At 40.5% G+C, this 12,602-nt stretch overlaps 1 protein-coding gene across 1 annotated transcript in view; it reads left to right on the top strand.

Moving 5' to 3' along the window:
* Positions 1–566: 566 nt before the first annotated feature.
* The window catches only part of LOC108413944 (B-cell receptor CD22-like), a 164,061-nt gene continuing 152,025 nt past the window's right edge, over positions 567–12,602 (top strand). Inside the window, exon 1 of the mRNA XM_037543324.1 lies at positions 567–618. Coding sequence (XP_037399221.1) covers positions 585–618 — 34 coding nt within the window. The 5' untranslated portion in view covers positions 567–584. The remainder of the gene's footprint in view (positions 619–12,602) is intronic.

The following is a 12,602-nucleotide window of genomic DNA, read 5'->3' as shown; positions in this document are numbered from 1 at the left end:
ACACCCTGACCCTGAAATACCCGATGTTCACTAATGACATACAGCTTAACTCTCTGTTTTCACAATGCAACAACTTATGACCGGGGGCAGTCGTGGGCTGGAGGTTAGGGAACTGGCCCTGTGACCAGAAGGTCTCTGGTTCGATCCCCTTGGCTGAGAGTCCATGTCTGAAGTGCCCTTGAACAAGGCACCTAACCCCCAATTGCTCCTTGGGTGCTGTGGACATCACTGCCCCCTAGTGTGTGTGTTCACTAGTGTGTAGGTGCGTGTTCCACTGCACGGATGGGTTAAATGCAGAGGTCTAATGTCACAGTGTGCAAGCACAGTGACAAAGGGTTGTAAATTCTATTCTGATGTTAGTGATGAGTTGAATTACTGAAAAGATGACGCTGCTTTTTTATGGTGTGCAGAGTTTCAGTGCAGCACTGGACAGAATAGAGCGGCTTTATACTGTTGGAATTGTGTTTTGAGCGCTGACAGATGTTTGTCAAAACGTCATTGTAAGAGAACTCAACTGAATCAAGACCTGCCAAGAATAAACTTCTGTTTCCCTCATATTTCAGGCATTAAAGTCATCAGACAGAATGGCTCTTCTGATCGCTCTGCTCATGATAGTGGGTGAGTCAGATTCTACTGTAACTTCATGAATGGAACAGCCTGTGATTTCTGTTTCAGTCTCTGACGTACAAACATGCGTACTGAACATGAATTAGTTTATGGCTGGAGCTTCATGTCACAGTAGTGCTTCTCTCCAGCTCCCTCCCTCACTCTGCTGCAACACTCACTCTGTGTGTAATCTCTCAGAATCAGCTCAGTGGTGTAGAGTAGCTGCTGGAGTTGAAGAGGAGAGAAGTGAAGCTGTAAGCTACAGTAACTCTGACTGTCTTATGGGCTCCAGACTCTGTAATCAGCTCTTTCATGCATCATATGTTTCAGGAGTGTTTGGAACAGAGTGGAGTGTGAAGTACAACCAACAGGAAATCTGTGCTTTAAAAGGATCCACAGTGTTTATGAACGGAACTTTTACTCACCCAGAAAATCTCACAGTGAATGAGACTTTCTGGGGTAAACATCCAGCTCCAGGGGTGGAGCCGGCTGATCTGAGTAAAGACCCAGATTATTCAGGCAGAGTCGAGTTTTTCACTGATAAACAGAAACACTTCTCCCTCAAACTGAGTGATGTGATGAAGAAGGATGAACATCTGTTCTGCTTCAGAATCAAAACAAATGAAGAAAATATAACATGTACAGGTGTTCCTGGAGTTCAGCTCAGAGTTACAGGTAAGATAAACGTTTCTATGTACGAGACACAGCCGATCATCTCATGTTAACCAGACTAGATTCAGATTGTTACCTGATTGCTGAGTGCTTTTATTTGTTTATGCAGCTTTACATAAAGAAATGTGAATCAACTAAATCTTAATTATTTCATATTTATGCTGGTCTAACATTAAACTGTATAAAAAAAGAAAGTTGTACAAAATCCTTAGCGCTGGTTCTGACAGCACTGACATAAAAATAGAGTATAATTATGGAAATAGGGCCAATCAGCTGCAGCTTTACTCTCCTGATCTGATGTTCCTCTTATTGTCTTAGAGCTCCTTGTAGAAGCTCCTGAAGAAGTGACAGAAAGACAAACAGCAGCTCTGACCTGTAACACCACCTGCAGTCTGACTGACCCAACATTCATCTGGTACAAAAATGGACGTCCTTTAACCACAAAGACCATCAAGAACAACCAGCTCCACCTGCAGACGGTCAGCAGTGAGGATGCAGGCAGTTATAGCTGTGCTGTAGGAGGATCTCAACACCTCAACTCTACTGCTCACAGCCTCAGAGTCAGATGTGAGTATAGATCATATTGTTCACTACACACCAGAGATGTTCACAAGTTTCTTCATTTGAGTCTCAAGTCAAGTTTGAAATGGTTGTTCAGTCTGTATTTGGGAGTCTTCTTGGTGGTTAGTATCAGCTGCATTGTCAGTATTTGTAAAGGGTGAGACAATCAACTGTATGGATTTGTATTTAAATATAAATAATTAATATAAAAACAATTAATAATTATTTGTATAAGTAATTTGTTCATTATGCTTTATAAACTACGACACCTTTGTGTTGATTCTGGTTATATTTGACTATTGTTTTCATCAGACTACTCTAAGACTCTTTATGGAGTTGTTGGAGTAGGACTTTGTGGGGTCGCAGTTTTTCTGGCTGTATTTTTCTGGAAGAGGTGAGCATATGAAGAATATGAAGAAGAAATTAAGTTACAGTCTATTACAGTTCCTAACATTATATCAATAACATTATTTTGCTGTTCCTTCATTTGAGAGCAGAACCAGAAATAAGGATGAACCAGACTATGTGGTGAGATCTTACGGCATTCTATGTAGTCAGTGGTGGGTTGTTTAACACTATGGTTGCCCTAACAAATGACCAATTCCTGACCTTTTCTTTAACTCTCTGTTCTGCAGAACTCAGGGGTCAGCGCCACACTATCTCACATTGATTCATCCAGTGTTGATGACTATGTGAATATAACGGTGAGGCTTAACCTTCAAGATTTATTACTCTCTATTTACACCACAACCCAAACCTTTTTCTAAGAATTGTCAGCTGACAGGCAGAGAAAAACTAGCTACACATTTATATGTAATGCATTTGAAATCAATAGTAGGTTAAAATCATGGTATGACTGATTAAAACTTCCAGCAAGCGAGCAATGTCCTTACACAGCTCACTGTTGTCCACCTCATGGACTACTTTATCCTCATCTATTTGGGCCACTCTGCCTGTGTAGAGTAAAGACAGCAGGCCATAATACAGTGTTTAAGTTTGAACATTAGTACAGTGCAAGCTGTTACCCTTTGTTCTGCAGAACAGAGGCCTCAGAGCGCCGCCTCCCGATGACGACTCATCCAGCACTCAAGACTACGTGAATATGACCGTGAGTTCCAGATATTTAAGTCTTTTTAGACTGTAATTGCAACACAATCCAACTACGTTTAAGAGAATTAAGTAACTTCAAAGCAAGTAATGACACAATCATGATCTTTGATTCAGTTTATTCATTGTTTTCTTTAAACCCTGATCACGATCAATAAATCAAATGCTTTGACAAACTGAATAAATTCCCTGTGGAGGCCACAGGACTTTCATCCTCATCTAATCATTTCATTTGGACCAAATGAAAGGACTGGATGGCCTACCTGCCATCACACACACACACAACTGAAAGGAGGCCAGTAAAGTTGACCAAAAAAAACTGCTAAAGAAAAAAAAGAAGACAAATAGAAAAGGCTTCAAAGAAAAAAGGGTTGGATAAAGCACGAGGTCAAACCAGAGTGAAGATTGGTATGGCTTTCCAACTGTGGCAAAACCTGAAGGAGTTGAAAGGCCTGGAAAGCGACACCAAGGTTCCTGTTTTTTTTTTAAGCAGATAATTAAATGTTTTTTGTTTGTGAGGAACTTGGTAGCTAATTTACATTTACCGGCCACTTTATTAGTGAAAGGTTGGACTCCCGTTTGCCTTCAGAACTGCCTTAATTCTTTGTGGCAGACTTTCAACAAGGTGTTGGAAACATTCCTCAGAGATTTTGGTCCATACTGACATGATAGCATCACGCAGTTGCTGCAGATTTGTCGGCTGCACATCTGTGATGCGAATCTCCCGTTCCACCACATCCCAAAGGTACTCTACTGGATTGAGATCTGGTGACTGTGGAGGCCACTGGAGTCCAGTGAACTCATTGTCATGTTCAGGAAACCAGTTTGAGATGATATGAGCTTTGTGACATGGTGCATTATCCTGCTGGAAGTAGCCATCAGAAGATGGGTACACTGTGGTCATTAAGGGATGGACATGGTCAGCAACAATACTCAGGTAGGCTGCGGCATTTAAACAATGCTCAGTTGGTACTAAGGGGCCCAAAGTGTGCCAAGAAAATGTCTCCCTCACCATCACACCACCACCACCAGCCTGAACCGTTGATACAACGCAGGATGGATCCATGCTTTCATGTTGTTTACGCCAAATTCAGACCCGACCATCCGAATGTCGCAGCTGAAATGGAGACTCGTCAGACCAAACAACACTTTTCCAGTCTTCTATTGTCCAATTTCGGTGAGCCCGTGCGAATTGCAGTCTCAGTTTCCTGTTCTTAGCTGACAGGACCTGCACCCGGTATGGTCTTCTGCTGCTGTAGCCCACCTTCTTCAAGGTTGGACGTTTTGTGTGTTCAGAGATGGTGTTCTGCATTCCTTGGTTGTATCAAGTGGTTATTTGAGTTATTGTTGCCTTTCCATTATCTTGAACCAGTTTGCCCATTCTCCTGAAAGCGCACATCAACAAGGCATTTCTGTCCACACAACTGACCACTCTGGATATTTCCTCTTTTTCAGACCGTTCTCTGTAAACCCTTTGCATTAACTTTTCTAGGCAAGCTAAGCAGTGATACCCTGGCAGTTGAAACATGCCTTCTTGGTGTTGGGAGTTAAAATCATGAACAGCAGCCTTTGTTTTCTTCAGTCATTCCCAGCACACCCTTACTATTTTCTTGGACCCACTGGGTCTGATCACCAGGCTTCCCTGCTATCTGATCCAACTCACCACCACATGGTGATCAGTTCACAGCTCAGCACAGATCCCTGCAGCGGAAACCCTGATATTCATAAAGATGAAAATGGAAACAATCTAAAAACTTACTAGATTACAACTTAGACGGGATACACACTTTGCATGTGTGCTACACATTTAAAGCAGTATCTGTAGTTCACAGCAGATTAAAAACAACGCAGTATTTAGGGTGGAACATCAATGCAAACTGTTGCCCTGGACTAAAAATGTCCCATTGCTGACCTGTTCTCCAAATCTCTCTTCTGCAGAAAGCAGGTCTCAGAGTCCCGTCTCCTGATGACGACTCATCCAGTGCCCATGACTACGAGAATATGACAGTGAGTCCTGATCATTAAAGTCTTATTATACTGTTTTTACACCAACTTCCACTACATTTTAAAGGAAGAAACTTGAAATCAACAATGACAGATCTTAGTACTTGAAAATTAAAGGTAGAGTAGGTCATAAAAAATAATTATTTGTGGAGGCCACAGGACTATAAACATCCTTTAATTTGGACAGAATTAAGTCATTTGATGACCTACCTGCCTGTCTACCTACCTACCTCATGACCTGCTCAGAAGCACATGCTCTGCACGTGTACTTATTTGTGTGTCCAAAGTCTGACTCTAAACACACCAGGCTGAAAGGTAGTGAGTTACATAGCTACCTAAAAAAGCTTGCACTGCTAAAAAAGGAAAGACAGAAAGAAGTAGAAAAGGCTTCAAAGAAAAAGAGATTGGATAAAGCAGGAATTATGGATAAAGGCCTGGAAAGCGACTCCAAGGTTCCTGTTTTTCTGTTTGACAGGTAATTATCTGGTTTGCTTTGTTTATGGGGAACATTTTATTTTCCTGAATCATGTAGCCAATATAGATAACTATTTATGTAGCATTCGTAACTAGAAATGGTAAAGATTAAGAGTGTTTTGTTGTGATTACACAACAGTTTCATTCTTAATTTTTCATTATATATATAAACTTAGATAGAAACATTGAATTTGACACACAGGAGGGTTCAGGGACCCCAGAGGATTAAGGTGGAATGTAAGTACAATGAAAGCTTTTGCTAAAAATGACCAATTGCTGACCTGTTCCCTAATTCTCTGTTCTGCAGAAAGCGGACTCCGGGGTCAAGACCCCTATTGGCTCATTCAGCAGTCATGACTATGAGAATGTCCCAGTGAGTTCCAAACGTTTGTCTTCATACACTGTGATTTACACCAAAAGCCAACAGCTTTTTTAGAGAATGGAGAAGCAAGTAAAGACAAAAAATTTTAGTCAAAAAAGACTTTATGATTCAAATATAGATTTTTTTAATACTACCTCTGTATTACTATACAACAATGGTTGCTTTAATTATATGAGAAGGACTGTTACATGGGCACTTTTGTGCCGAAGGCTGAGCAGACCAGCATGTCAGTGCCAATACTTCACTATAGAGCATAGACTCAAGTGTATTAGAATAATTATACCACACATTATACCACCGATTTAATTCTTACTTTGAAGGCAATGGCCTTAAACACAACATTAAAAGGTAAGAAACCGAGCTATTGTTGTCACGAACTACATTAAAGGCAAATAAGCATGACACCTTAAAGGTATTCATTCACAGTGCAGTTATCAGGATACACTGGCATTCATGCAGTGATTCACTTTGCGAGGCTGGAAAGGACTGCGATCTAATCATTCTGCTAAACCAATGAAATGCATGTAATTGTCATGAATGGGATGTGGGTTCGTGCTCTGCTCTAAAACAATACATATTGCCATCTTCCCATAGACTTGATGGAAGCAGCACTGCGACCATCTTCGTTGAGATCATCAGCTATCCAAAGGAAAACCACAGCTAAGAGAGAGATCGATAGGCAGAGAGTGGAAACGTTCCTCAGAGATTCTGGTTGGTTATTTGAGTTCCTGTTGCCTTTCTATCATCTGGAACCAGTATGCCCATTCTCCTCTGACCTCTCACATCAACAAGGCATTTTCGTCCACACAACTGACCGCTCTCTGGATATTTCCTCTTTTTTGGACCGTTCTCTGCAAACCCTAGAGATGGTTGTGCGTGAAAATCCCAGAAGATCAGCAGCTTCTGAAATACTCAGACCAGCCCGTCTGGCACCAACAACCACGCCACGTACAAAGTCCCTTAAATCCCCTTTCTTCCCTGTTCTGATGCTCGGTCTGCACTTCAGCAAGTTGTCTTGACCACCTCTACACGCCTCAATGCACTGAGTTGCTGCCATATGATCGGCTGATTAGCTGTTTGTATTAACAAGCAACTGAACTGTACCTAATAAAGTGGCCGGTAAGTGTGCATTTTACTTTGAACACATCAGCGACTCTCACTAATGTACATCCATCTTAAAACTAACCTGATAACTTTTCCTCATCAGTGTCACTCACTAACAGATCACCAAGCTTTATCCAGGACCCCTTTTTTGTTTTTATATTTTAGTTATTTTACTGTTATTTTACTATTATTCAGTCTTGAGCTTCTCTCTCTTCTTTAAAGTTGCATTATTACCATTTAATGCTATGCACCTTTTATTATTTTAAAATTGTAATAGGATATGGGGTCATGATAAAAACTATATACCTTGAATGTACCACTTCATTGTCTTCTTATTATTCTTCATTTATTATTATTATATTTGAATGCATGCGTCCCAAAAATCCAGTTTCTCTGAGCAGAGAAACAGCACCATCTTCAGGTCAATTCAGAAACTGCAGACAGACACAGTCCCACCGGTGATGACATCAAATATCAAACATCATAGTCACTTAAGGTGACAGCACAGACAGTAGTCATACCTCTGCATAGGACTAATGGAAAATAATAAAGAAAAATCACTTAATAAATGCCAGGTTTGGGAAGGAAGATTTATTCATATATATATATATATATATATATATATATATATATATATATATATATACATACAGTGGTGTGAAAAAGTGTTTGCCCCCTTCCTCATTTCCTGTTTTTTTGCATGTTTGTCACACTTAAGCGTTTCGGAACATCAAACCAATTTAAACAATAGTCAAGGACAACACAAGTAAACACAAAATGCAATTTGTAAATGAAGGTGTTTATTATTAAAGGAGAAAAAAAATCCAAACCATCATGGCCCTGTGTGAAAAAGTGATTGCCCCCCTCGTTAAAACATACTATAACTGTGGTTTTTAACACCTGAGTTCAATTTCTCTAGCCACACCCAGGCCTGATTATTGCCACACCTGTTCTCAATCAAGACATCACTTAAATAGGAGCTGCCTGACACAGTAAAGTCCACCAAAAGATCCTTAAAAGCTACACATCATGCCGAGATCCAAAGAAATTCAGGAACAATTGAGAAAGAAAGTAATTGAGATCTATCAGTCTGGAAAGGTTATAAAGCCATTTCCAAAGCTTTGGGAATCCAGCGAACCACAGTGAGAGCCATTATCCACAAATGGCGAAGACATGGAACAGTGGTGAACCTTCCATGAGGAAGGGGGCAAACACTTTTTCACACCACTGTATATATATATCCCTGCGATGGACTGGCGACCTGTCCAGGGTGTATTCTGCCTTCCGCCCGAAGACTGCTGGGATAGGCTCCAGCATCCCCCCGCGACCCTGACGGAGAAGTGGCTTTGAAAATGGATGGATGGATGGCTATATATATACACACACACACACACACTTTCCTGTGGATCACATACAATGAGCTGTAATTTAAATAAATTTTAATTATTATAGCTTCAGAAGAAGTAGCATCATGTGCTACCAATTAAATAATATATAAAAGACCATATTCCAAATCTTAGCTGTTTACTTGCTGACAGTTATCTTTGTCTACTTGAGAAGGAAAATGATGCATCCACTGTAGCAAGTCTGTGTTATCAAATAGACTTTTCCTGTTTATCTGGTTACTCCCAGAAACTTATTAAGCCATGTCTGAAATGGAGGTAAAGGTCTGGTGCTGGCTTAGTAGATCTTTGAAGCTCTCCACAGTTTGACAGATGGATCCTTACAGGTGCAGACATTTGTGTAGTGGGAGAAGAGCAATGGTGACCAGTGACTCACTGTCTGTAAAACAGTAATGACTTACTCTAGCCACACCTGCTCTTTCCTGTTTAATAGGAAGCTGGTGTAACGTTTGGACAGAGTACCAGATGCTCACAGATGTGAAGATAAGGTGGTTTAATTAATGATAAACAACAGAATCCAAAAAGGAGCAAAACACAAACTGAAGTCAAAGTCCAGGCCAAAAAGTCAAAACACAGGTCAATGCAAGCAGGCAAAACTACACAGGGGTGAGACAGGAATTGGAAACACGGTAAACACAGTAAAGGGTCAAAATACACGGAAGGCAAACAGAACAGGATGAAAACTCTCAGTAGTTTCAATGAAACAATACCTTGCAAAGTGTCTATCTAAAGCCTGGGCTTATGTACTCTACATGTACATCTACTCTCTTGGGGCCATCGTGGGCTTGGAGGAACTGGCCCTGCGACCGGAAGGTTGCCGGTTCAATCCCCAGGGCCAACAGTCCATGACTGAGGTGTCCTTGAGCAAGACACCTAACCCCCAATTGCTCCCCGGGCGCCATGGGTAGGGCTGCCCACTGCTTTGGGCAAGTGTGCTCACTGCCCCCTAGTGTGTGTGTCTTCACTAGTGTGTATGTGGTGTTTCACTGCATGGATGGGTTAAATGTGGAGGTGGAATTTCCCCGTTTGTGGGATTTAAAAAGTATCACTTACTTACTTACACAGAGTCATATGGTCTGATGAGCACCAGTGCAGATTGTCAATAGTCTGGAGATTGTGAATGCTGATAGGAGCGTTGCGAAGTCATGTGATCCGCCACTGAATCCTGGGTGTTTGAGTCCTTTCCTAAGATGGAGTCTGAGTGTGCATGATCTATCACAGCATTCTGGGAGATGAAGTCTGTCTCTCCATCAGACACAGCCCAATGCATGACCACTGGTGATCCACTAATGGCCAGAGATTTTATAAATCCATATTTGATTCAATGTGGGCATGTTATACATCGTTCAAACCGTCTGGCTCTCAGTTTTACTGTACGACGTAGGGTTTCCGAATTAGAGCCAAAAGAGTGTGGCGTTTCAAACAGGAGATTTTTTTTTGCGAAACCTCAGCAGCCGTGCGTAACGACCCCTGCCGGTCGGAGGAACACATTACACGGAAAACGCCCACGTCATCGCTTACCTCTCCTTCTTGGCTTCAAAATGACACCACACCCGTGTATTTCCGGTAACGCGTTCGGTAGTAATCCGCTTTTTTGTGCAAAGAGTGCTTGAAAAAAACAGAAGGCAAAAATCTTTTATGTCTAATTTAAACCCAAATTAAAATATGATCTACTTGTCCTATCGATTTCAAACAAACGCGGTCGTAAAGCTGAGATTCTCCCCTTTCCAACGACACGTCACTCAAACCTGTCGACCAACCAGGTGCCACGTTAGGCGGACGCGCAACAGGGGAGGCAGGATATAATCTGGAAGATTAGCGTCAAGTGCGTTTTATTGGGCTTTTATAATACAGTTAAAATTGTTGTTATAACAAAATTTTGTCAAATAATGTAAAGAAATACACCATAGGATGTTGCCATCAAGAGTAGGTAATACATAAACACTTTTTTTCCTGCAAAAATGGTTAGAAAATTCGTTTTTTTTCAATTTGGAGAGGTTGTGGTCCTTTGGAGATTTCCAAAGGGACACTTGGAGAAATGTACACAGACATGTATGTACACTATCTACTCTAGACTGAATAACTTCTGATCAGTGAAGGTAATCAGTTTAAAATTTTACATGGTAAAAATTTGACCCCAAGGGGCAAAATATGGAACTGCAAAAACATTTCATGGACATGACCTCTTCAGTTTATGGTCTCTAAAATCTAAAACAAAAAAAGAAATTTTGAAAAGCGCCTTGTTTTTTTTCCTATTTTTACCATATTTTGGCCATTATAGTTTAATTTCAATAATTTCAAGTGTTTTCAATTAATTTTGTAAAGGGTTTTGAGTAATAATACTTCTTAAAATTGCCTCTGGATTATATAATATTGGAGTAAAAAGCATTAATATTTGGGTATGTCATTTCAGGCGAAAATTGGCAAAAATAGGCTTGGAGTTTAAGAGGTTAATAAAACATACATTATAATGATAGAATTCTATATATTAAATGCCATAATTCTATTACTACCACTACTACTACTACTACCACTAACACCACTACAACAACAACATGTGAATGTATGTGTTGATTTGCACAAGAAACCTCCCCAGCTGGTCAAAGCAGAGAAACAGCACCCTCCTTCTGTCAATTCACAAACTGCAGAAAGAAACCGTCACACCAGTGATGACGTCAAACCTCAGGGCCACTTGAAGTGATGGTGCAGGCACTAACTTGACCTCTGCACAGGACTAATAGAAAATATTGAAGAAATATCAAGTTGTAGCACGCGTATACGTAAGGCAGTAACTACATTAGCTAATTCACTGTCTTTGTGTAACAGTATATCACAATGGCTCTCACTATGGGGAAATGAAACCCATAGATTTTCTGAGTGTTAAATCTCAGGGGTTGGACCAGTATAAATCTTGTTCTAGGTACGCTAAGAGGAGGGCTTGGACAGAAACTGCAATAAAACACAAAGTATTGAGGTAAAGATACAATTATAAATTTATTAACAAATGATTTGGTGTGTGTAAGAGTAAGTGCGGGGGTATAAAATGAGGAGGAACAAACAATTCAACAGAACCCAACAGTTTCTCTTCTTTCTTTCTTTAAAAGTCAATGTTCTGTTTCTTAGTCTTCGTTTCCTTTCTTTTGTATGTAAAATTGTCCCAACGCGTCAGTTGCATGTGTTTTTATCTTCACTACCTGGGTAGGCTGGTGTGTTTTTCTCTTCACTACCCGGGTAGGCTGGTGTGTTTTTCTCTTCACTACCCGGGTAGGCTGGTGTGTTTTTCTCTTCACTACCCGGGTAGGCTGGTGTGTTTTTAGCTTCACTACCCGGGTAGGCTGGTGTGTTTTTAGCTTCACTACCCGGGTAGGCTGGTGTGTTTTTAGCTTCACTACCCGGGTAGGCTGGTGTGTGTTTATCTTCACTACCCGGGTAGGCTGGTGTGTTTTTAGCTTCACTACCCGGGTAGGCTGGTGTGTTTTGATCTTCACTACCCGGGTAGGCTGGTGTGTTTTGATCTTCACTACCCGGGCAGGCTGGTGTGTTTTGATCTTCACTACCCGGGTAGGCTGGTGTGTTTTTAGCTTCACTACCCGGGTAGGCTGGTGTGTTTTTAGCTTCACTACCCGGGTAGGCTGGTGTGTTTTGATCTTCACTACCCGGGTAGGCTGGTGTGTTTTTAGCTTCACTACACTCTAAAAAATATTTCAAGGACCCTGTAAAAATGACAAAAAAATGTAATTGTGCATGCTTAATAAAAATGATGAATATTATGATTTAAAATATTTGATTTGACTACATCAGTTTTCATTAGTGGAACTCAATAAGGAATATTTGTGTTAAACATAAATACTTATATTAAGTGTAATTCTTTAAAATAAATGAATAATTCACTGACAGACATAATAGCCTAAATACTACTAAAGATGTCTGTATTTTCAAACAATTTTATTTTAGAAAACATTACAAAAAGCAAACACTTTAAATAAGTAAAATTATTATGGAGATAAACACAATTTTATTTGAGACTTAGCTTAAAAACTTAAAATAATCAAGTAAACGGAAATTGACCACGTGACGTCATTACTCTGTGACCGAGCGGAAAACTTTGGGCGGTTTTCTTGGCGGATTTGGCGGTTACTGTGTGCACAGCTGGGGAAGCTTCAGTCTGATGTGAGGTAAGGAATTCGGGAAAAAATATATTTCTCATAAGCCTCTTTATTGAAAGAAGTAAGACGTAAGCATGGAATGTCAGTTTCTATCAGTATTCAGGGTTCGAACTGTTGGATTCT

The sequence above is a fragment of the Pygocentrus nattereri genome, chromosome 12 (genome assembly GCF_015220715.1).
Source record: "Pygocentrus nattereri isolate fPygNat1 chromosome 12, fPygNat1.pri, whole genome shotgun sequence".
Classification (NCBI taxonomy): domain Eukaryota; kingdom Metazoa; phylum Chordata; class Actinopteri; order Characiformes; family Serrasalmidae; genus Pygocentrus; species Pygocentrus nattereri.
Note: the sequence above shows the minus strand (reverse complement) of the source record. Positions and strands in the feature narration are given on the sequence as shown.